At 38.5% G+C, this 27070-nt stretch overlaps 1 protein-coding gene across 1 annotated transcript in view; it reads left to right on the forward strand.

The window, feature by feature from the left end:
* The window catches only part of arap2 (ArfGAP with RhoGAP domain, ankyrin repeat and PH domain 2), a 155294-nt gene that overhangs the window by 87866 nt on the left and 40358 nt on the right, over nucleotides 1-27070 (forward strand). The window contains exons 15-18 of the mRNA XM_033983754.2: nucleotides 2594-2722; nucleotides 15904-16048; nucleotides 24930-25032; nucleotides 26265-26463. Of these exons, the coding sequence (XP_033839645.1) occupies nucleotides 2594-2722; nucleotides 15904-16048; nucleotides 24930-25032; nucleotides 26265-26463 (576 nt within the window). The remainder of the gene's footprint in view (nucleotides 1-2593; nucleotides 2723-15903; nucleotides 16049-24929; nucleotides 25033-26264; nucleotides 26464-27070) is intronic.

Here is a 27070-nt window from a genome sequence, read left to right on the forward strand (position 1 = left end):
CCACTGCACATAAGCTCGACATCAATGAATCCAACTTGGTCAATGTAAAAAGACGACAAAAGTTTTCAGAGGAAATAAAAGCAGATTTTCCGTGTTGGTGCAGCTTTATTTTCTAAACCTGCAGATGTGTCCATCCCGTGTTGATGTCGTGTTGGTGCCAATTTTCAGGCACAGTTTAAAAAAAAGTGTGTCCGTGCACCGTCTTTCTGTGTAAATATCTCATGTTACAATATGAAAACCTGCGGCTTATATTCAGGTGCGGCTTATATATGTACAAAATTGATTTTCTCTTCAAATTTAGCTGGTGCGGCTTATATTGAGGTGCGCTCTGTAGTCCGAAATGTACGGTAATTTAATTAACAGGAATGGTAAGGGTAAACTAAACAAAAGGGGCTAAACATATATAATCAAAGGGTACCTTGCAAGGATTTAAACCAAAAACAAAGGTAAAGTTAAATAAAACAAAAATTTCACAATAACAAAATCTTAAAAATCTCTGAAAAAACAGTAAGTACTGACAGCGAAGTGTCTCGTCACAAAAAGTCACTACCCCTGTAGTGACTTGAACAAAAGACACCCACGAATTGGCATACTGGCCACCCCAGGCCAGCAGCCCTGAACAGGTGTCCCCAATCTTCTTAAATACTTGGGAGGCGGTTGAAGGTGGGCCCCTTGGCCAGGCCAGGCTGGGAAACAGTCCTCCAATCACATCTGAGGTGTCCCACAGCCATGATTATGGGGAAGGATGAAGACTCAGGGACGAACACAAGAAACATAATGTATAATTACAAACCACAAAAAGAACTTAAGGCCTAGGGCCGAAACACCCTCCCCCTTAAGTTACAACCTAGTTTTGTAATTAACTGAAATAATGAATTTGTACTTACATTGGTGTTTAAAGATTAGGAGGTGGAAGACATGACAAATTAACAAAGCTGGTTCGGGTGGGCCAGAGACCAGTGCGCCCTCTCCCTACCTTCAGGCTCCACTGAGACTGGCCAGGCACGCTAGGAACCGAGGCCCATCCCTGGACCTGGGAGGAAAGAGGAACTTGTGATAGGGTAGGGCATGCAGTTGATCAGGCCGTTCACCATTCCCATCTGCTGTTCTCTCAATAACAGAGCTGCAGAATTTTAATCACACATGAAAGCCCCTCAGACACCAGCTACAGGCAACATCTTACAACATTCTACCACCAAATCTCCAAACACCAATACTAATTTAAAAAAAAAAAACATATGTTATACTGTCAGCTGTAACTGTAGAAAATTGTTTTCACTGTGTTTGCTTATTTTCCTTCTCAAAAAAAAAAAAAAAAATAATAATAATAAAAATAATAATAATATTGCCTTTTCCATAACTCCAAATACAGTTTCCAATATTGCAGCTAAAATAAGAAAACGAGAAAAAGCATGAATAAATAATAATAAAACACTTTTTTCTAGAATCTAAATTTATATTATAATCATATTTGAAGAAAGACACTCGTCTGCCTCGGTCTTAGGTCAGTGCTAATATTCATAACTTTGTGCTCAGAAAGTCAAATATCACAGATTTTCTTTTTCATATCTCCACTGAACAAAAGTTACAAGCTGAATTTGGTTTTGTAATAACTTTTCTGAACTGAAATAATTGAGTCTTGTTGTCATTTTTCTTTTACATCATCTACTCAGATTGTCAACTTTTTATTTAAATAGTTGGAATTTAAGTAAGCAAGATAATTTAATGATTTATTATCATTATTATTATTTATTTATTTATTTACAAATCTCGGGGTAATAATGGACCCAGACTTGAACTTTGACAGCCACAGCAAATCAATAACATCTCCTTTTTTTTATCATAAAAAAAATTGCAAAAATCTCACTGGCCTCTCCAAACGAGTGTTAAGACAGCTGCAGTACATCCAGAACACTGCTGCTCGGGTCCTGACTAGAACCAGTACGAACACTTGTCCTGTGCTCAGGTCTCTGCACTGGCTCCTGTGACTCAGAGAATAGACTTTAAAGCAGCTCTGCTTGTGAACAAGTCTCTCCATGGACCAGCACCAAAGAACATCTCCCACATGTTAGTGCCATATGAATCATCTCACACTCTGAGGACTTCAGGGACTGGCCTCCTGCTGGTGCCCAGAGTCAGGACTAAACATGGGGAATCAGTGTTTCAGTTTTATGCTTCTTGAATATGTGAGACAGGCCTCTACTTTGACAATGTTCTGTTTAGCTGTGCATGACTGAACAGTTTTTATTCTGCACTCTTCTCTTTTAATGTTAATTTCATGATGATTATTTATGTTATGTATTCCTTTGCTCTTTGAATTTTTTTGTGTATCAATTAGTGCTATATGAATAAACTTGCCTAAAATTGCCTTGCCTAAATTTGAGATAATGAAAAAAGGCTTTAGTGAACAGAAATGACAGTATTGTAACTGTGTCCAAAATTTTGTCAGTTGTCAGTTATTGTCAACATATATTTAGTTGCCAGATTTAAATGGTATAGAATTAAGACAATTTAACAATGAAATATTTCCGAATGAAGACAACTGCAACAACTGTCACAATTTGAAAATAAAACGACCTCATTCACTCCACAGATTTTCCTCGACTGGAGCAGTGGTCGGACTACGCTTTGCCTTCGGACTCCTCCCCCTACATGGATGGCTTCCTCTACATCTCCTCCAGCATGGGCAAAACATCCACCGTGGACCGCCAGCGTCGCGATGGTGAGCCCACACGCTGTTCTGCAAGTCACCCCTACCCCCTCTTTTCCCCCCACCATCTTCCTACTTCACCCCCGGCAAGGGCGATCAATCCATCAGTCCATTTGTAAGCAATTTAGCCTGGGTGGTTGTTGGGGTCTGCTCCAGTTAGCCACTGACCAATCAATCAGCGTCAGCCCATCACTTGTCAAACTGCCAATCGTTTAATCCGTTCGGCAAACAGTTCAGTGGAGGAGATCAATGCTTGTGTCTCTCAAATGTGTTCTGCATACCTCCCCAGAGAATACTTGTCAAATTCCAAGTATGTTTTTAGAAGTAGCGCTGGTGAATTCTAAAATAACAGGGACATGCTAGTAGAAGTAAGTAGCAAAAACTTAACTTTTTGTAAGCTTTTTCTGACAACAATGTTGTCAGAAGCTTCTTGCCATTCAAGTAAATTTTAGTTCAAGTAAAAGTAAATTGTCCTGTCAGGGAAAAAAACAAAAAACATGAATCATTTTTTTAAAGCAGACCTATTATACAAATTGACCTTTTAGAGCTTTTAACCAAGCTATAGATGTTTCCCCTCAACATTTACTCCCCCAAAGTTGTATGTGCAGTGATTTGCTTATTTTCAAGACACCAAATCTTGTTTTCACTGGCACCGGCATACACCCACTTCTCTATACTTAATTTATTCTCCAGTTTTATTTTCTTAATCTGTGATACATGTAAGATTCGGCAGCGTTGCGTAATCATTTTGGTACAAATAGAAAAAAAAATCTGCTACTCACAGAGATGCGTGGTTATTTGTTGTGTTGACATTTATAGTGACGATGCCTCCCATTGGGCGCTGCAGTTTTCTAACACAGAAGTCAGTGGACTTGTTTCTTATATTAAGTCATTTTAAAAAGTGCCAATTATAACATAATGTCATACATTATAACTATATAGCAGACACAAGCACAATAGGTCTGCATTAAAAGTGCTCTATGTAACTTTTCTTGTGGAAGGTCTGCCACCTGCTTGTCTTTATGGAGAAGTTATTTTTTTACCTGTAATTTTCTGCAGTATTGCATTAAACGTATCGATATAAACAGTGACAAGCAGGTAACACCACCAGGGCAAGTAGGACATGTGACTCCATTCCCACATTTTATACTGTGGGACATTCCTGGCAAAGCAATAATATTTCCATGGAGACAAGCAGGTAGCAAACCTTTGACCAGAAAAGTAGCATTTAACTTATTATATGACATCCAATCTGAAAATACATACATTAATTAACAATTAACATTTTATTCTATTTTAGTGTTTTGCTGTTTTATTTGATTTTTGTTTTTACTTTCTATTAATTCGTTTTGAGTAGTGTCATCCATGTTTCATCCTCGTTTCTTGAAGGGTCTTATACAAAATGGCTGTGTAAACTTGAACCAAAAGTTGGGACAGTGAACTCACTGTATAGTTGCATTGTTTCCTTACTTTGTTTTAAACTTTTAATCAGGATCTACTTCACACCCAAACTTTCTGCTGCGCCGCTCTGCACCTCCTGCTCCGGTGCGGTCCCACTCGTCCAAACAGCTGGAGCATTAGGGAGGCCCATGGGTAATTAGGGAAGGAGCGGGCTTCAGATGCTGCCCCCGGGGAAGAGGGGGTGATTGGGGGGAGATGAGAGGCGCAGTGTGCGGGTGGTGCTGCTGGGGCTCTGACAGCTTGGAGGTACCTGTGACTGGAATAAGCTCACTCTCCCCCATCCGTCTGCATTTACATCAGATCTACACATAGCTTTAGCGGTGGGTGGAGGCTACGCTAATGAACTGGGCTGAGGTCTGGGACTTTGCCCATGAGAGAAACCTATAGGTATACGTATATTCATTAAAGTAATAGTTGTTTAGGCCAGATCTGATTTACAAGGAAACAAAAATGCAAATGTGTTCTCTATGATGTAAAAGCATAAAAAACAGCTCAATGTGAATTCAGTACGGGCAGCTAGGAGAAAAGAAACACAGCTTTGCTTCGAAACATGCTAGTTTTAGAGTGATGGTGGTAATTAACAAAATATTTTTATATATTATTATTTTTGCCCTTAGTTCCATAACCCATCACAGAGAACAATACTGGACCTTTTTTTTTTTTAATAATGGACTACTTGATAGACTGGGAATGGAAAAAAAAAGGAATTAATTTCAAGGACATAAAAAACAGGATACATCGGTGCCACTTATGCACTAATAATCTGGTGATGAACATTTATACTCACACCTGGACCTGTTTTTAATATTTTAAAGGGACCTATGTAGTTATTTGTTTTATTTGTATTTTTATATTAAATAGGCGCTCATGAAAAGGAGAGTTAGAGTGCTCTCATTGGGCTCTCCCTGTATTCATAAAGCTAAATAAATAAAACAGAATTACGTCTTTTGAATGGACAAACGTTTTCAAAATATCACTTATCCATGGGTTTCAGAATGATTTATAATTAGCTGTTGCCATACTAAATTAAATAAAAATGAGATCTTTTGAATTAATTAGTCCTCAAATTTTGCGTAAAAACAGGAAACTGAAACCCATTAATTGAATTATAGGTCAACAAAGGAGTTGTCATGGTGAAAGGCCTGTTTCAGTAATCCCAGTAAATTCTATTCTGAACAAATTTAGTCATAAATAATGTTTGTTAGTATATGTAATACAGTTAATTGTTGTACACATACCATAAAATTGTTCCTAAATAGATATTATTCATAATTAAAGGTCCTATATGACACAAATTTCACTCTTGTGAGCTTTAAGCCACGTTTTAATGTTGTTACCTCCTCAAAAAACATGTCTGGGGTTGTGTTTTTTTCATGCACACATGTTTGAGTTTGTGTATTAAACATATGAATGAAACAAAACAACTCCAGGTATGTTTTTGATGAGTTAACCACATTATAACATAAATCAGACACTGCGTAATATGGGTCATTTAATTGGAATGATAAGTGCTTAGTGTGGAGTTTCTACCAAAGTGATTTCGAATAAAGGTATATGAATGATGATGAACTTTCTGAAGATATAGACGGAAGCTATAACGATTATATGAGTCAGTGCTATAGAAAATATTCTAACTGCCTACATTGCACTAAAACACCATTAAATCTTACACTTGCTTTAGTTGTGATGAAGCCTCTGGTGTTTATCTTGTCTGGAGCACTCTTTTAGTCACTGTAACAATCTTCCCATCTCTCAAACCATGACCTCTCTCTTTTCTCTTCTGTCTCTTTTTTCCTCTCTCTGTCTCTCTGTCTCTTCCTCCCTCTCTCTTCCTCAGGTAAGTACAATAAATACCTTGTTATGTCATCTATAATGCAAAGTGCTACAGGTTCAGCCGTTGTGCCTTAATGGAGCTTTAACTGCTGCTGTGCCTTTTGAAAAATTCAGTGGGACTGGATTTAAAACTTCAGACTTGTTCGATCATAGGGAAGCGCTGTTAAAACTAGGGGCAATGAGGTATTTCTGAAAGTTCTCAAGAATGCATTTCCCAGAGACCTAATGGCTTGATGGTCTATAGAATGACTCTTAATAATTCATAGGTGTTGCTCAAGGCTTAATAAAAGCACTCAGATACAGCTCCTTAAACCTGAGCTTTCTTGTCTTAGAAACTCCAACATAAATGTGCTTTTGGCCTTCGTTTTTTGGCTGTTTGTGGGACAGATATAATGCTCTGTAAAGCATCTTTGAACGTATAGAAAAGTGCTATATAAATCCTGTGCATTCTTATTCTTCATATTATTATTGTTGTCACTGTCATCGTCGTTGTCGTCATTGTTGATGTTTGTTGTTGTTATTGTTGCTTTTATAAGTATTGTTGTTATCGTTGTTATTGTTGTTGTCGTAGTTGTCGTCATTGTTATTGTCATAGTTGTCGTTGTTGTTGTTATCACAGTTGTTGTTTTCTTTGTTGTCATTGTATCGTCATATTGTTGGCGTCGTTGTTGTTGCTGTTATTGTTGTTGGTATTGTTGCTGTCACCGTTGTTATTGTTGTTATCATTATTGTTATTCTTGTAGTTGTCATTGTTGTTGGTGTCATTGTTGTTATCGTTGTTATTATTGTCATAGTTATCATCAACACTGTTGTTGTCGTTATCACTATTGTTGTTTTCTTTGTTGTCGTTGCTGTATCGTCATATTGTTGCCGTGGTTGTTGTCATCGCTGTTGTCATTGTTGTATCGTCATGTCATTGTTGTTGGAGTCGTTGTTGTTCTCGCCATTATTGTTGTTCTCGCCATTATTGTTGTTATCGTTGTTGTTGTTGTCTTTGTAGTCGTTATCATTGTTGTTATGTTGTTGTTATCACTTGTTGTTATAGTTGCTATTGTTGTTGTTGTTATTATATAAGCACATCTTTAACAACATCTGTAGACATTAAGACTACAATCCAATTCAGAAGCATTTAAACACAATTACATTAGAATCGCCCCCGATACGAAGTATAAATGGACACATATGGAATGTAGTGAAGAAAAAAAATGAACTCGACATAACTAAAATTAGAACCCTGGTTTCACCCTGACAAGGCACAGCTGTGAAGTATTTGCTCTTTTACGGTAACAAATAATATGTTTTAAAATGTGTAAATCATAACATAAGTCTGCATATTTCTTTGACAATCAGTGAATCTCCCATAAGGCTGTATAGGTCCCTGCCCTCCATCTGACAGTCTTGGTTTTGTTCAAAGTATTTCTGTCTAAATTCATTACACCATTGAGGTAAGGGCAACGACTTTTGGAATCGCTGCTGCAGTTTTAACTTTATAAATTAACTTGTTTTGCCTTCCATTTGGAGAAACATTAATTGGTATTGGGCAGAGATAAGGCGAATAAACACCTGTTCCTTGTTGCAGAAATGGAGTTTATTTGCAGTCATTCTGTATACCTAGTTTACACTGCTGATTCCAGCCTCTATAGCTCTAAATGGGACCACTACAAGTACGTATTTTTCTGTGTACGGCTTTCAATGAGTGGGGATTGAGCACAGAGACAGTATAGGCACTTAGAGTCTGAAATGGTGAGTGGCAGATGCAAAATGGCACTCCTAATTTCTGATTAGCTGGGATTTTCCTCATCTGGAGAGCTGCAATGGCGGCTGCACTGCCAAAAGAAGATGAGGAGTTTTATTGGAAAGCCAAATATCCGAGCAGTAAAAAAGTCTAGCAATCTCCGAGTGACAGTTGTACTAGTAGCAGTAGTGGTTGCTTCTTTTGACTTAAATCCGCACACAGTGGAGCACTTCCTGTCTGGAACAGAGTGTTTTCTGTTTGAGAGAAGAACTAATTCTCCAGAGTTTGTGTGTTAATGTGTGAATGAAGTAAAACACAACTCCAGGTATGTTTGTGATGAGAAAACAACATTATACCATAGATCACAAAATAGAGTAGCATGGGCCCTTTAAGCAATTTGTCCTGGCGCTGATATAACTTGAGGAGTTCATGTAACTGTTTTCTCCGGCCTCCCTGCTGCCTTAATGAGAGTGTAGTGCTCTGTAGTACTCAGAGCATGAATCCAAGGGAGACATGTATTTTTTATCTGATGTTATATCTGTCCTTCCTCGCCTGTGTAATGAAGTACGCTGTAATTCTGGCACAGACACAGCGTTCAGATCACTGCAGTTTCTCCATTTCCATTTCCAGCCCCCCTGACAAGCTGTCCGGCAGATGTCTTCATCACAGATATTTTAGTCTGATGCTGAGATGGGCAGGAGATTGGCGAGACTGGAGACTGGGAGGAGGAAGAGGAGGAGGAGAAAGAAGATGGAGATTTGTTTGAAAATGGCTGCTCCCACGGATACTGAAGTAATCTAAGTGAGCACAGTGTCAATATAAATAGGAAGGTAGGCGTTGATGGTTAGTGTACTTTTAGTCAAAGATGGAGGTGCTATTTTGGGCCTGGATGTCCGCCTTGTGTACCTATGGGTTTTTCTCAAGGTATTTGAGGTTCCTCCTACAGTCGGCTTGATGAGGAGAGTATTTGTAACTTGCTTTGAAACTTTGTTTTGTCCTTGTTTGGCAAAGAGGCCGTTTGGAATCAAGATGTCCCTGGAACTTCGGTTAGGTTGTAGCAAAATTTAATTCAAAGGTGCATTATGTATCTTTTCTGCAAGAATGTTTTACAGTATAGCATTAAACTTATCTGTCTTGTGTGTTTTGATTACTGAAAAAAGCAGGATTCCCCCTTCATACATCTAACCTATAACTTGAAAGGAAGCATGTATTTATGAAGAAGGATTTTGTGATATCCTGTGAGACATTCTATCTAAGGCATAGACTGTACGCTAACCCACTAGCCACCACATTCAAAATAGGAAGTGAGCATGGGAGCACTTCCGGCTCCATTGGCTCCAGTTCACTTTACATTAGAAAACTGTTGCCTCTCTCTTCGTAACTGCTGCTTTCAGGCTTATCATTTCAGTCTTAAAATGTTTCTATTAATCAGCTCTACATGATCCTGGTATTTTTATTTCACTATTGTGTCCATAATTCAAGATATGAACATTAATAACAAACAAATCAGGAGCCTTCTTTTCCTGAGGTCGCTCCCGCTAGCATTAACAGGTTTGATTGACGGCGTTGCTAAGTGCCTGCTCCCTGCTAAACCAGCGGTGCGGGTGGGAAGGGACGTTACCTTCAACAGCCTCGCTCTGGATTGGCTCTTTGGTTGCTATGATACTCACGGTCAGAATTCTTAATATGCAACTTGGCTCCAAATTTCCAAAATGTTAGCCTCGATGAGCTTCATTTGACTGGAGCGATCGCCGTGGGTGACATCACACTCCCTTAGTCCAGTTTTTATACGACCTTTGACCAAGGGTAATATCTCCCTGAAGATAGTACATGATATGACTTTAAAATGTTCAGACCTACCCAGACTTTGGTGAGTTGTCTCCTGCAGCACTCTCAAAAAAGTCTCAAGACTGCAGTACACTCAAACCATTCTCTAGTTGTGGCAACTGTGGAAAGGCAGTTGACAAGTGATGTGATTGGTCTAATCATCTCATCTTACTTTCGATAGCAATTAATAGGCAAAAGGAGAAAATGACAAAAGAACTACTAAGCATTATTTATATATTTTTTAACATCAAAATCTCAGCGAACACCCATTTCTTCCTGAGCAGGGGAGACTTTTGGTGTTCGATCTAATTGGTGTAATTTTTCTGGTGGCTCGTGCTGCAGGCTGGCTTCCTTCCTCCCCGTGCGCGTTGTCAGCGGCTCGTTGCCGGACCCCTGCAGCGCGCTCGGGGGTCTGGTTGCCGAGTGGGACACAGCTGGCTCTGGACGCAGCTGCAGCCCGATTGTGAATCAAGCCCCATTGTTCTCCGCACTGAGGCACAGAGCCGCTGGTACCACACAGACACCAGGCCCGTGCGCTATTGGAGACACTTTTCTGCTGGAACCTATTCAATGGTTCCAAAGGTATTCAGGTATTCAGAAAAATACATAAAAGAGTTTGAAATTATGGGTCATTAAACTATATTTGCTTTGAGACTTTTATGCTTTTTCTTGCCATTTAGTCAGTCCACTTGTTGTAACTGCTGTAGATGTAATGGTTTAAGGTTAAGGTACATTTTATTATCCCTGTAGGGAAATCTGACTCATCCCTCAATGCCCATAGGGAATCAACCCATTTCCGTGATCTTGTTGCTAGGCTTGGTCAGGACTGCCTTAGCTGGAAGATTTTCCTTTGGTGGGTATTTTGGGTTGGTTTGGTGTATTTTGTGAAAAAAATAAAAAATAAAAAATAGCTTGGTGTTTTCTGGTGGTGGGGATCTGCCTCCTGCTCATCTCCATGAAAATGTCATTGCTTTGACTGGAATGTTCAAATCGGCAGTAAGGCAATAACATCTCCATGGAGACAAGTGGATAGCGAATCCGGCCACCACCAGAAAAGTTACACAATACACGTTTAATGTCAAATCTCTAGTGACTAATATTTCAAGTGCTGTGTTGGTTATGGCTATTTATTGGTTTAGAATTATAAAAAATTAGGACTATGGGCATATGGCAATGAACAATTTAAAACAAAATGTATCTTTTAAAGCAGACCTATTATGCAAAATAGATTTTTTTTTTTCAGAGCTTTTAACCATTTTATAGTTGTTTTCCCTTTTTATTTACCCCCTCAAAGTTGTTTTTAGAGTGATTTTTGCACCTTTAATCATTTATTTTCAAGACACTATTGGCGATCATTCCCCATTTTCACTGTCACCGGTAGACACCCACTGTTCTATACTTTTATTTTATTAATCGGTGATATGCGCAGGATTCAGCAGTGTCATGAAGTAATTTTGGCACACATTTTTTTTAAATCCGCTATTCCTTAGTGTGATATGATCTATCCATAGGAGGGGCTGACAGCTAAATGTCTTTGTTGTCATGACTTTTACGCCAATTCAGCTCTCGTTGGGCACTGTAGTTTTCTAACTCGGAAGTCAGCGGATGTGTTCTCTTTTTCTAAGTTGTTTTAGATGAATATTGCAATTTAAAATTATTAAAATAAAAAAATTATTCATTAAAATTATAGCAAAAATGATCCACAAGTATCATAGATCATAACTATACAGCAGACACAAGCATAGTATGTCTTCTTTAAATGGGAATAATTCTCAAACGTTTCATATAACAGGAAGCAGAAACCCATGAATAGGCCATAATAGAAAGAAAACTCTCTAAAAGTTGAAACGACTTAATGTAGTGTAATAAAAAAGTAATTTTCTTTTAAAACCTTTGAAGAAACCTGCTCTGTTTAACCTCATTGTATCTGTTTCTTCCGCATCATCGTGTATGGTCAGGTTCAGATTCTGGGTTACGAGCCACTGCTCCTGACATCAAGGCCATGACATCATTAACTCCACATTAGAAAAGCCAAGGTGAGGAGATGCTAGTATGTATTTAATCATTTTGTGACCCTTAGCAGTACGTCCAAGCTTAGATAGTAGCAGCAGTTGGATTACACAAAAAAATCTTACTAATTTTTGGCCCACAAGTGCTCTGTTTGCAAAAGAAAATGCCAGTAATGAGTTCCCTTATTGCCTCATGGAAGATTGCGTTGACTTCAAAAACCAAGTGCGTCTTTGAGGATGATCATTACAAAAGCCACAAAAGGAGAAATTGGTTATTACCCGATTAGACCGGGGCAGCGGGGGGTTGCGAAAGCTTCAAATATAGTACAAAACAACAACTTAATTCCTTCTGCCTGGAAACGAAAGACTTGACATTTCAACAGTCGGGGGACACATTGGAAGAGTGGTACAAGCTTTTTTTTTTCTCCTCCGTCGCCAAGACAACACTGCTTCTAGCCCGAGAGATTGAACTTGTAATGGCTTTAAATACCATCCATTGTCTCTTAACACATGCCGGCTAGGTGCATTCAGTATTGCTTTGATTGAGATTGTGAATGTGAAGCAGGGTGGATAATTTTTCCCCACTTGAAGAAAAGTAGGGTCAGAAGGACAGTCTTTTTCAAAATGCCACAGGAAGCAATAAGATATGAATCATGTTTTTTGTCGCTGTATTTATCTCTAAAAACAACAGGAGGGCGAAACATTCCAAAGTAGCGTCGTCCTTCTTGTCACATCCTTCTAACTGCCAGTTGTAGACACTTGTTTTTATTGGGACTATATCGGTTCTTCACAACATCACACACGTTTGGCAAAGGAGTACTCAATTAGCATATTCATGAGAGGAATACAGTGCAAACTTTGTAGCGGCGGGAGACGTTGGGAGCTAGAGAAGAGGGAGGGGTTGGGGCCGCGTTTCCGATGCGTTTGTTGCGGAACAGAAAAAGCCAGATGGCACGGTGACTTTGAGAAATCCAAAATTAGGTGTGTTTTGGTGAACTTCACGCTCATTGACGATGTAAATGGCTCTGTCAGACAAGTCAGGGAAGACAATGCGCCGTGTGTTTCTACAGCGTCTCCACGGAGATGGTGTTTGTTGATTGAAATCGGATTGATACTCGAGGCTTCGTTGTGACTGCATCGGTTCTGTATTGGAGTCATGCATATCTTTGGATGCTTATAACCTTGAAAATGGATAGCGGCACCGCCCTTGGAAATGGATAGACAAATTTGATACAGATTTACCAATATGGCTTGCTATTATATTTTTGTAGATGTAGCGGAAAATGTGTTTTTTAAGCAGTACTCTGAATAGTCAAACTAAAATGTAGCAAGTAATCATGATACTAGCAGTTTTAGTATCTATTCTCTGAACCAATCATACTTATACAATGTCACACATGTACAGTACAACCACACACCTCAACAATAAGCAATAAATATTTACAAAATCATGAGTTAGAGTCCTTTCCACCTTCAACCACTCAAAGAGCTTTACATCAAGGAACCACTCACCCATTCACCCTCACAATCATACACCACTGTACACAGATACTGGGAGGTAGGTGGGTCAAGTGTCTTGCCCAAGGACATGACAACAACATTCATCTGTGGTAACTAGAATTGCACTGCGAACATGTGGTTGATGATGTTTTATATCGAGAGCAGGATTCAAACCGCGAATCTTTGGCTTAGCGGACAAACCGTGAAGAAACTTGTACACAAGCAGTGAGTTTATGCTCTGAGCCACAGGAGCCAGTGCAGAGACCTGAGCACAGGACTTATGTGCTTGTACTTCCTGGTTCTACTTAGGACCCGAGCAGCAGTGTTCTGGATGTACTGCAGCTGCCTTAACGCTCGTTTGGAGAGGCCAGTGAGCAGACCGTTACAGTTGTCAAACCACTGGAGACATGCACGGATAAGTCTCTTCAAGTCTGCTATACCTTTGATTATTGCAATGTTTTTAGATAGCAAAAGATGAAATTTAAATTTGTAAACTGGGCAAATCGTTTTGCTGCTCATCCAAGCCGCTTCTTCAGTTCTGGTCAGATTGCGGGTGGACACTGCCTTATATATATATATATATACACATGGATGAGCAGCGAAACTTTTTCCTACGATTTGTCTAGCTGACAAATTAAATGTTGTCTTTTGCTCTGGATCAGACCTGGATGACTGAGGGATTACACAGGCAATGTTTTTAGATAGTAAAAAGCTGCAGATGTCCCCTAGATTTCTATCCTGATTTGAAGGTTTTAGAGAGAGAGAGAGAGAGAGAGAGAAACTGGTGGTGACTGCTGACACTTTCTTTCTGTTTCTGTGGCCAAAGACTATTACTTCAATCTTGTCTGAGTTTAGCTGGAGAAAGTTGTTTTGCATCCAAACACTGATCTGCTGGATGCAGTGGCAGAGTGAATCCACTGGTCCATATTCACCTGCTGCAGTGAGACAGATCAGAGTGTCATCTGCATAGTTGTTATTGCTGCGTATTAACTGGCCTAACGGCGGCATGTAGGGATCTGCTGGTAAATACTTTCTCCATCTTTCCTGTTCACTGTTCCAACTTTATACTTTACATTACCCTCTTGTCCTCCACTGGACCAAAACTAATGAAACTCCCCTCTTAGTTAAAGGCTTATGTGGATGCTTGCCAGATTGTGACTTTTCTCAGTATATTCTCACCCTTATGTTTCAAAGTGGAGACTATTTTAACTATTAACAGCAGCCTTGACTGTGTTAAATGGAAGCGACGAAACATATCAGCGAGTTTGTAAAGAGGAGTTTGATATTCCATACTGTACATACATCTACCATCCATAAACACTCAAGTCTTATCGGGGGGCTTTAAATACTTTTTAGCTGGGAGCGTCATTAGCTGTTTAATAGGGTTAGAGTGCTGCTAATTGTACACAACCTAATCTCTAACATTGCAGGCAGTAATTAATTTCCACTCCTGACATGATAAATAATGGCCAATTTGTTATATATTATAGTAAGGTAAATGTATGCTTTCACTAAAAGATAAAGCAACCATATTCAGTGATTTATATAGCAAAAGGGGACTAAATGTTTGAAATTAGCAATGGAATCACTTTTTTTTTTTTTTTTTTTTTTTTTACTTTAAAGCAGACCTATTAAGCGAAAAGTTACTTTTTTGAGCTTTTAACCATGTTATAGTTGTTTCCTTTCACCATTTACTCATGCAAAGTTGTATTTGGAGTGATTCGTGCAAGTTTGAGCAATCTTTAATCACTTATTTTCAAGTTGCCATATTGCCGATCAGTCCCCATTTTCAATTGAGAATGCCCAACGCTTCTCTGATCAGGCCTGGTTAGTACTGGGATGGCAGTAGGCCTGTCACGATAACACATTTTGAAGCACGATATGTTGCTATGTAGAAATGTAACGAAAAACGATAATATTGAAACTACTTTTTGCCACTGACACAATAACAGTAAGATAATCTCATTAAGCCATTTTAAAATAGACAGTATTATTAAAATGCATGAACTGCAACACATAAATAACAGAATTTAAGTGACATATTCAAACATTTGCAGCTCAAATCTTTTCGTATTGCAACAAAAATAACAAAAGTCTCCCTATTTTTCAAGGAAATTGTACACATCCTACATAAATATTGACCCCCAAAACATATTGTTCCAGCTTTCATATATTGAACGATAAGTCGATAAACCCTTCACAGCTCAAATCATATTGTATTAAACTAAAGTAACAAAAATCTCCCCATTATTGCGAAGAATATGTACAAGCGATAAATACTACACCCCCAAAATCTATTCTTCCTGCTGTTTTTTACACTGAGATCTATGTTTCACTGGCAGCAGGTGAATATGGACCAACAGATCAGTGTGTGGATGCAAAACAACTTTCTCCAGCTAAGAGTGATAAGTTGATATAGTATTTACTGTGACAGGCCTAGCTGATGGCGCAGATTGGAAGTCTCTCTTTCATTAGTCTACACCAGGGCAGCTATGACTACAATAACAGTTTACCACTACTGAGTGAGGGCTCTATGGGAGTAGCGCATTGTAAAGAAAGCGCTTTGGGCATCTTGCAAGGCACTATACAAATCCAAGGCATTATTATTTTTACTATAACATTTTCGTGCAAGAACTTTTAGTCCGAAAACTCCATAACTAATAAAAGACTTTTGTACACAACGCAAAACCAACAAAACATCTGAAAAAGTGTTGTTCAAAGAGTCCACGGCTGTAGAATTGATTTTACAATATTTTTGCCTTTTATGGCTGGATAAAGAGCCAGACTACGACAGCAGGGTTTACTGATAATAAATGTTTGTTTTTCAGATATGACACGGCGCTGGTGCACTCTGGAGGGGGGCTTTCTGAGTTACTACGAGAGCGACAGGAGCACGGCGGCCCTGGGAAGAGTGGACGTCACAGAGGTGGTCAGTGTGGCGGTCAGCAGCACCGAGACCATGGCAGGAGCTGGGTAGGAGCTAGTTTAGTAAAATTTCAAACTCGATTTCGATATTACCCTGTGTGTGAATGTGGCTTTTTTAATATCGATACTTGTTTGATACTAATATTTGTATCCCTAAGTATCTGATTTTTGATGCTTCTGTCAACCCTAGTAGTAACACACTCAAGCGGAATAGCTGGCACTGTAAAGTATATAGATCTTATAAAACCATTTACTAGAGGTGTCGACAACAAACCATAATTGATTTTGATGGTCGCAGCATCTCTTAAAAAGGGCAACTAAAGATTGACACAAAGTTGGAGGAGGTTTAGCCTTGAGCGTAGGATAATGTAAAGAGTGATATGACTGGAATTCATTGCATTGATATAGAGTACTACAAGATCAGCCTATTTAAAGGGCCATATTATTTTAAACTCCATCCGCCTACACTAGAATCATGTGTTTTTTTGAGCCCTGGAATTGCCAGTGTCTCCTGAACAACAACTGTTAACTTGAAAACTCTCACTCTCACTGCATGACATCACATGGTGGAACGGAGCATTTTGTGCTTTGGAGATGTAGACAGACTAATAATAAAGGTTTACTCAAACGTGTTATCTCAAGAGAATTTTGTGTAATATAGTACCTTTATTATGACTATTATTTTTTTATTGCACTTACTAAACGATAACATAATAATTTCACTTTTTGTTCATTGTAAATTGCACTATTGATCTAAACTAGCTTAATTATACTAATGAGACCATTCACTTCCTGTTCAAATCTTACAAAAAAGTATATTTCTGGTTTAGGGTCATATAGGTACAGAGCAGTGGGCGGGGACAGCCCTCAAGCCTCAAATCATTAAAAAAAAACCTAAACTTGCTTTTTTTAAGGCAAGTTTTGCAAATTAAGTCAAAATGCTAATGAACGGCGCCCGTCCTGAATGAACCTAGAGAATTTATGCCCGCTACTCCTCCATACACTACTGTAATGGCTCCAATAAATCCTACTTTACAAGTCACTGTCCGTGCTAGTTTAAAGACACACAGGCATTACATATTAAAACAGATTTATCCTCATTAAATAAACTGTAATTGATTGATGGCTCTGATTCATTCAAGTTTAAGACGCATCCACGCTCCCATCATGCATCCCCTTAGCATAATCTTTATTCCGCCATTATTCAATTTAACCAGAGCTATCAAGGCTTTACGACAGTTATATTTCCTGTTTACTTGAGCAGCGCTGCCTCCGCCCCTTCCGATAGCTCCCCTCAAAGCTCTGCAAAGTTATTATTCATTTCCAAAGTTTTGCTGACTGCAAACTTTTATTTCGTTGTAGAGGTACCGCGAGCGCTCAACCAGAGAACAGATGCCCTGGTCTGTCTCACCGGCGCTGGTTTGCACTGTGCTGTTGTATGTATGCCCGAGTCCGCTAATGTCCAATGATTAAACATAAGGCTTAATGACTCTAGCAGATGTTCTGAAGAGCCAAGCGTGCTTTTATTTGTAAATGTTATTTATACAACCGCTATGAGCACATCTGGTTAGCGCAAAGTGCAACCTTTATTATGAAATGTACCACCGTGGCAGGTCATAATGAGCATTTCTTTAGCCATACAAAGCCGTGTGCCTTGTTTTTATGCCTACTCTTATTATTTGAGCCATAATTGAAATTGTAAATATTTGTAAATAATAAATATGAGTGATCAAGAGTTAAAGCAGACCTATTATGCAAAATCCAATTTTATTTTCTTAATTGTTGATACACACAGGATTCAGTAGCGTTGTGTAGTCATTTTGGTACAAATGAAGAAAAATCTGCTGCTTGCTAGTGTGATCTGTAGCTTTTCATAGGAGGTGCCGACTCTTTGTTGTGATGACATTTATGGCAACATCAGCTCCCATTGGGCACCACAGTTTTCTAACGCGGAAGTAAGCGGACTTGTTTCTTTTATTAAGTCATTTTAAAAATTAAAATGTGCAAATTATAACAGTGAAACATGCGTGTCATAAATTATAGCTATAGAGCACAATATGTCTGCTTTAACATGTGGCGAAATAATAGAAAAGACCTTTCACCAGCTGATTGTCACCTTGGAAATAGTTTGCCTGGGATGTTCCACAGTGTGGCATTAAAAGTATCTTTATTGCATTTGTTCAAATACACATTTCTTATTCTTCACATATACCTTGAAAAACACCCACGGTCACCTCTCAACAGATCTGACTTGGAACTTGGCCTTGGCCTGTTGGTTTCCATGGACATAGACAAGTTTAATGGCATATTGTGAAACATTCGAGGCACAGCTACATCATCCCCATAGAGACGAGCACGTAGTAGACCCTCCACCAGAAAAGCTGTGTAATGCTTCTTTATAACCACTTTAGATTGACAATTTTTGGGGGTACCACATCTTTCAGAACTGAGCACACAATTAAAATTTGACTAATTGCACTGCCCTGGGGTGCAAAAAATGTTAAGTGTTTCAAATCTGGACACGCACTATACTGTTTTTTAATTCATTTTTTAACTTTGAAATTTTTGCTCACTGATATCCATTTTTGTGGTTAGCCTTCCTTAAAATCCTGCCTCAGAATTCCCTCAGTTACACAATGGCTACATTAAAGATGTTAGGTTCACAGTGCAAAATAACTTGCAAAAACACTCTCACACTTTTTTTTGCCTGTACAATGAGCTAATACAAACGCTAATTTCTTTTAGCCTTACAAAGCAGCCATTTTTGTTATGCATGGACTTACAGGTCACAGTGAAAGCCTATTATTTCTATGTGTAATACTTTGCCTCCATAATAGCCGTATGTTTCAGTAGATTAAACTCTGAGCTGAAACTTCCCAGCATGCCTAAGTGCGCACGGAAAGAGCAGGGACGCCTCACCTTTAGACTTCCTCATAAATATTAACGTATGCAGATGGCACAGTTCTACCGGCAGCCTATCGAAGAGCTACAGGAGGTTGTAGGTGCCGCTTCCATTAAACGCAGCATTTGGGTAATTTGAGCGTGGCAAGAGGACACCGTGAATTACAGCGCGTCCCTGAACACATCCTGAAGTTACAGAAAAGCTCCCGTTAAAGGTATTAATGCGGGAGGGAGAATGGTGGGTGATGATAAGTTTTTTTTCCCCAGTCATCGTCCTGGTTAACAAGAACATTTTGTGCTAAATTTTGACCTTCAATATCAAGTTAAAAGCTTTGAAATGTAGCTTTCGTGGACTTTTTTGGTATTGCAGCATTCCACTTGAAATCGCAATGACCTATTCTCAGACAGCTGCCAAAATGGAAACTCTAGTTCGTTTTTTCCAGGGATATGCCATTACCTTCTGATAGAAAAGTGAATTATTTATCCAAGCGGTCTTTCTTTGGTCTTTTTGTACATATTCCAAAGGTCATAAGATTTTTTTTGTCATTTCTAACTACTACGTAAGCTACAATTTTAGGTTTGATGTAGGGGCACTGGCGGTAGTGGATGAAGTATGCAATTTGTTAAGTAAAAGTACAGATATGCAGTTAAAATGTTACTCATGTAAATGTATCACATGAAAGTAAAAGTATTTAAAAATGAACTTTAAGAGTAAAAATATTTTGCATTTAAGTGTTGTTAATTTGTTAAAGTGTAAATGTATTTATATTAATTTAAAAAATTATAGAAATTTTGGTCAACAGTAACAATACAAATCAATTTTTTTCTTAGGAATTTTGTGTATTTATTTTTGATTGCTCAAAGCCAAAGTTTACACTTGAAATCTTTAGTAAAAATAACTCCTCAAATCATATGAAAAGTACTTTTTACTTTTCGGTACAGTTCAAAAATGTAGTGGAGTAGAAAGTACAGATACTGCTCTCAAATGCTGCTCTCAAAAATAAAAAGTACACACTTTAAAAGGTTCTTAAGTAAAGTACAGCTACAGTGCAGTACTTAGTACTTCAACCACTGCGCACTGGCCACACTTAACAAAAATGTATCTACCGGTATATATTACCAGTTTGCCAAACTATGACAAATAAAAAAAGTGTTGCGAGATCCAAGTTTTTTGTTGTTGTTTTTTTTTTTGGTTCTTAACACATACAACAGTTATTGTTTTATTAAAAAAAAAAAAAAAAAAATTCAAAGTCAAATTTTTTTTTATGAATGCTTTTATTATACAATATGTGTTGTTGGCTTTCACTCACTAATTTAATTAAGTTTATTGAATCATTTGAAGAGGCAATATGTTCATTTGGCTTACAACATCTACTGTACTGTGAAAGATTGAGTTCAAATACCTAACCTGGAGCTTAGCAGTATGTTTTGTTCTTAATTACAATCTGTTTATAAAAGTCTAGTCTGTTATCTTCATATTTCAATGTGATTTTCTTTAGGAATTTAAAGCAAATGCCAATAATGGGCCAAGATCGACTAGCTCCAGCTTGTATCTAGGCTCCTTTACTAGATTGATCAATATGTTTTTTTCATGGTTGATGGCATTTTTTAAGTCCAAAACAGCTGATAAACTCTAGATCGTTTTGATTGATGATTTTGATAATTACAATAAACTCAAAGCAGGTGGCATGGCAGTGGAGTGGCTAGCATTACGCTTCACAGCAGATGGTCGCGTGTTCGACTCCTGGGCTGGACTGAGACTGTGTAGAGGTTGCATATTCTCCTGGTCTCTGGTTGGATTTCCTCCGGGCTCACCGTTTGTTTTTTTATGTGTCCACTCCACAGACTGTGTATACAAATGGACATAGCTAACCTGCTAGCTGTCTTAAATCAAGATATGAACATCCATAACAGACAAGGCAAGGCAAGGCAAGTTTATGTGTATAGCACAATTTGTACACAAAGTAATTCAAAGTGCCTTACAGAATAAGAAGGATGTTAAAATCACACAAATGAAAACATAAATAATCACAAATAATCATCATAAAATTAACATTAAAAGAGAAGAGTGCAGAATAAAACCCTTTCAGTTGTATGCACAGCTAAACAGAAATGTTTTGAGCCTGGATTTAAACATTGTCAAAGTAGAGGCCTGTCTCACATCTTTGGGGAGACTGTTCCAGGTTTTAGCTGCATAAAATTGAACCGCCGATTCCCCATGTTTAGTCCTGACTCTGGGCACCAGCAGGAGGCCGGTCCCTGAAGTCCTCAAAGTGCGAGATGGTTCATATGGCACTAACATGTCAGAGATATACTTTGGTGCTGGTCCATGGAGAGACTTGTTCACAAACAGAGCTGCTTTAAAGTCTATTCTTTGAACTACAGGACCCAGTGTAGAGACCTGAGCACAGGACACATGTGCTCGTACGGCCTGGTTCTAGTCAGGACCCGAGCAGCAGCATTCTGGATGTACTGCAGCTGTGTTAACACACGTTTGGAGAGACCAATGAGCAGGCCGTTACAGTAGTCTAACCTACTGGAGACAAATGCATGGATAAGTCTTTCTAAGTCTGTTTTTTAAGGCTTCTTTATCTGAGGTCATTGCCGCTAGCATTAACAACAGGTTTGATTGACAGAGTTGCTAAGCGCCTGCCCCCTGCTAAACCAGCGGTGTGGGTGGGAAACGGCATTACCTTCACCAGCCTCGCTCTGGATTGGTTCTTTGGTTGTTATAATACTCGCAGTCAGAATTCCTAATATGGAACTCAGCTCCAAATATGCCACTATAACTGCTAGCCTCGATGAGCTTCATTTGAGGGGAGCTGAACGTTATGGGTGACATCACACTCATTTAGTCCCCTTCTTTATACAGTCTATGGTCTGACATTAACAGTCGATACAGTGCAGTATAAAGTATAATCTGAAAAAGTATATCTAAAGTATATTATCAGATTCACGATAACACATTTTGACGTGAGATATATTGCTGAAGAAAATATAGACGATAATATTGAACCTAAACCATTAAGCTTAATCATCCCTTAAAAAGTATTAAATGTATATAAATGTTTGAAATATGAGCTGCAAAAATTAAATAACAGAAAGCAACAGTTAAGTAGTTAGTTTGTATCTATAATGACTCATAGAAATTTGTTTTTGTCGTGACAGGCCTATTATCAAAAGTACATGTAAGCCCTGCAAAACTGGAGCCTTAGTACTAAAGTGTTATAGTATAAATCTATGTATCACATTGGTCAGCCCAGACAACATATCGGCTTAAATACAAATATATGCGTTTGATAGATCAACGAGCTAGTGTATCTATATTCTCTTCCCTGTACAATTATGATATGGCCCCAGTGCCTTTGTGGAGGTTTGCACTTTGCTGAAGATAGTACATTTTGGTCATTATTCTGGCATCTCCTTCACCGCTCCCTGCCACTACAGTCCCTCCCCATTAGGCCTCCCATAATGCATCTGTTGTCCTTTTCCGTAGCTCCGCTTGCTCCTCTCCCCGTAACCTGCTGCAGCTCGTCTCCCAGCGGAGCCCCTCTAACAAGCACTGCGCACCTGCCGTCAGGAGCCAGGAGGGGGGGGCTGGCGGGCCCCGGGTCAGGCCAGGGCACATAAACATCCGTGTCTGCCCGCGCTGTTCCCAGGACACGAGGAAGAGGAGCGCAGACCACCGTTCCCTCTGACCCGCCCGACTCCCAGCCTTAAACACCCATCCAGGCAGCATTTAGAGCTCACTCTTGCACCAGGGAGAGCTGAGGAAAGGAGCCCCGATCTGTGGAGTGGGCTAGCCATTAAGAAAGCAATACAATGACCCCTGCGCTGGCTCAGAAAAGGAGAGAGAGGTAGAGGAAGGGATGAAGATGACACAAGCCCAAAGACCAACAAGGATTAATAGCTGCCTTTTTGCTTCTGACAGCAGGATTTTTTTATTATTTTTTTTTGTGTGTGTGTGTGTATGAATGGACATTGGAAAGAGTATTAAACTTTTTCACAGAGTTATAGAAGGAACAAAGGACCAAATGTGTGTGTACATTTACACTATAATTTAACTTTTTAATGCAGACCTTTATGTGAAATAGTTTTTTCAAAGCTTTAAACCATGTTATAGTTGTTTTCCCTTCTCATTTACCCTTTTGAAGTTGTGTCTGGAGTGATTTGCGCTGTGTTTGAACAATCTTTTATCGCTTATTGTCAAGACGCCATATTGCCGATCAGCTCTCGTTTTCACCGCCACTTTCATACACCCACTCTCTATACTTACTTTGTTTTTCAATCTTATTTTCTTAATCGTTGACACGTGTTAGGAATTGGCAGTGTTGTGTAGTTATTTTGCTACAACCCCCCCCCCCCCCCCCCCCCCCCCCAAAAAAAAAAAACCCAAAAAAACCCAAACCCGTTTACCACAACGTCAGATCCCATTGGACACCGCGAGAGTCTGGGGCGACAGTAGTTCAGTTGGTAGAGTTTATTGTTTGTTTACCTGAAGGTTGGTGGTTCAAATCCCACTCTCAACATAAAAGTCATTGGTAGAACGGCCGAATGAATACTGTCATTGTGTCCTTGGGCAAGACACTTAATCTTATATGAATGGGTGAGTGGATCCTTTGAGTGCCTTGAAGGTGACCATTTACCATAGATGAATATTTCAATTTAAACATAATGTTCCATGGGTGTGATAGATTATGTAACTACACAGTATAGCACAATAGACACAAGCACAATATGTCTTCTTTAAGCAAAAAAAACAAACAAAAAAAGGTGTTTTTTGTTCTTCATTTTTAATGTTTTTATTGCACTGAAAAGAAGGTGGGTGACGTTCCACCTCCAGAAAGTTACATGGTGTTAACTTCAAATTATGTACGCACAATTTTTACACAAAGTTGTACACAAAGTTTTATGGCATTTTTAAAAAGTCAAATATAAAAGTTTTGCAGAAATCTCTTTCCAACAACTACAGCCGGAATTCTTTAGCAGAAGGAAATGCATCTCAATGGGAACCCCTTGAATACATTAACAGTAAATAAAAATAGTTTTGGGGCGTCAGGTTGGGAATTATTACCTCTGACATAAACCAATGGCAAATGAATTTGTTTTCACCAGAATGAAGTTCAGTGTTTGTTTTTTTCATATGTAATAAATAGGCCTGTCATGCTAACACATTTTATAGTGTGATAAATTGCTGAAGTAAATAGACGATAAATGATAATATTGAAACCGTAAGATAGAATTATGTCCAAAAAGTATTCTAAATGTACTAAAAATATGAGCTACAATAAATACATTACAACAATTTAGTTAGTTTGTATTTATAATGAGTCATAGAAGTTCATAATCTGACATTCTACAGCTCAAATCTGATCGTAGAACCGAAAAGTAACCAAAAAGTCCCCTACTAGTACAAAGAAAAGTACCCACAATAAATATTTACCCCCAAAAAATAGCTGTCCCATCTGTTATGTATTGAAAGATAAGTCAATATACTGTAGTAATTACTGTGACAGGCCTAGCAATATTAGTAACACAGATACACGTCCATTTGTAAGACTTGTATCTGTCCCCCATCTATCAGAAAGAAGTTCCCCATTAGGACTGTCATTACATAAAAGTCAACCCATGCGGTTTCGCGCCTGCTGGAAACACGACTCTTACTCTCTGAGGCTGCACTTATTTTTTGTTGTTTTAACTCACAAAAGACTGTTGCAAAGTGATGATGATTATGCACAATATTGCAGTTACATTGGGGTGTAATTGTGAATGTATTATTTTTTTTACTGTTACCTGAGGAAGGTCAGAGGGGCTGAAACGTTGTACTAATTAAAGTGAACTAAGAGTGAGACCTAAACCTTTCAGCAAAGTGCCTCTCCTCCACCTGTCTCCCAGTCAGGTGTGCAGAGTCTACACAAAAAAGAGACTTGCATCATTAACGCATTTAACATGGAATAATATGTGGCCATAACAGCTTATTTTGTCCAAACTTTTCTTCCTTTTAGTATGTTCTTTATTTCTTTCACAGGGCCGTGTTCACTGTGGAGCTGTATCTAAAAACGGAGCGAGTTGTGATTTTCGGGGCCGAAACTCAAGAAACGCAACGGGACTGGATCCAGGCCCTAACCAAGGTGAGGCAGTTTATTATTCTTCACAATTATGCCGAGTGCAAGCGCAAACGGTACAGTACATCCTCTTGTTATGTTCCATCCCTGCCCTCTTTGACAGCCTTATAATAGCACACTCCATTAAATGTTGCCACTATTTCCTCTATACTTCTTCAATCCCAGCCAACCATGTCACAGATTGTGGGAGTTATTGTTGTATTGGCCCATATGCCTTACCATCTGCAGCACAAGCCTCCCACACCTCCATCTATAGCGGCTTGGAACACAAAACAATAGCTGGACACTGTAAAGTTGGACATTGGAGCTTGACCAAATTTGACCCAGCATTTAGCAGCTGTTCACAAAATCTAAAAAAATAAAAAATGTAAAAGTATATATAATGCAAAGTTGACCTTATCGACTTTTATGTAATAGTTTTCCCTCATTGTTAGCGTTCTTAAGTTTGCATTTTCAGAAGTCACCGAACATGTTATTGTTGAAAAGACGCACCACATAAATTTTCTTGTGAAGGTTCTGCGACTTGCTTGTCTCCATGGAAATGTTATTGCTTTTTGTAATGTTCCACAGTATGCCATTCAACTTCATTTAGATACTGTAGTTGTTTTTATATCTAAAAGAATGCCTTGGAAAACTGGTATTCTTACAGTGAGCAGCGTTGCGTCTCAACATCTTAAATTTAGCCTTAAACTTGGCTTGGCGACTTGTCTCAATTGTGTCAAGTAAAAAAAAAAAAAAAAAAACTGGAGCAAGAAAAGTATCACATGAAAAATAATAATAAAAGTAATAAAGTACCTGTTTAAAAATGTGCTTAAAAAGTAAAAGTATTTGACGCAGAGTTTGAGATCTAATAAAACTTTGAATGTATTGTTTGTGTGTAAATTTGTGCAGAATTTTGTTCAACAGAAACAACTGAATTAATATTTTTTTGTCCCTAGCTTTTTGTATTTGTCTATTGTTTAATCAAATTATGAAGATGTTAAAGATAAACTTTTCAGCAGATCTCAGCCAATAATAAAAATACTTTTCAGTCCAGTTCAAAAATGAAGTGGAGTAAAAAGTATCCTCATTAAAATTTACTTAGGCATCTCCATGGATATAGGTAAGTTTAATGCCTTGCTGTGGAATATTCAAGGCAGTGCCACAATAAGTCATAAAAAGTAAAATCATGATTTATTACCAGTAAAAATATAAAAGGATAATGTTTTTCATTTTATTCTGCCGTTTTTGTTTTGCAGCGCTTTGTGCCGTTCAAAGTCGAGGGCATGGTACAGAAGGAGAGCGAGCTGATCGGACAATTGTACTTTAAAGAAGGTCATGACCTCTACCACTGGAGGCCGGGCTGGTTTGTGCTGGAAGGATCCACTCTGCGCTTCAGTCCTGAAGAAGCGGAGGAAGAGGAGGCAGTTCTGCAGCTCAAACAATTACAGGAACTCAGTAAGAATATTCACCACCGCATCATTAAAAGAATCTGTATAAATCTGTATCTGAATAAAAGCCCTTTAGTCAAGGGGTTCAGATACCTGTTATTTGCAACATTTGGAGGACATTTTCCCCATTCAAAATAATATTTTCTTTTGAATTCTTATTTGTGATGAGTTCATAAGCATGTTGCACAATGTTCAAAGGCCATAGCGGAGTTTTACCGTCATGCCTCTGCCAGTGGTGGAAAATTATTACTTTAATTGTTTCTGTTGAACAAAATTCAGCACAGATCTTTATCAAAATCACTACATTTGAAGCTTTATAAGACCTCAAAATCTGCACCAAATAGTTTTAGTTTTTACTCTTTAAATATATTTTTTTAAGCTGTACTTTAATACTTTTACATACGTAGACTTTTGTATGTGATACTTTTGCTTTTACTTGAGTATTTTTTGCTCTGCTATCTGTACTTTTACATAAGTAGCAGAATTGAGTACTTTTTCCACCACTGGCCACTGCTAACAACAACAGGCTAACGGCGTTCCTGGTTCTCAGACAATGTAAATCCTGTATAATTAGATTAGTTTGAGCATAAAAGTTGCCCTTACAATACAATACA

The sequence above is a fragment of the Periophthalmus magnuspinnatus genome, chromosome 18, assembly GCF_009829125.3.
Source record: "Periophthalmus magnuspinnatus isolate fPerMag1 chromosome 18, fPerMag1.2.pri, whole genome shotgun sequence".
Classification (NCBI taxonomy): Eukaryota; Metazoa; Chordata; class Actinopteri; order Gobiiformes; family Gobiidae; genus Periophthalmus; species Periophthalmus magnuspinnatus.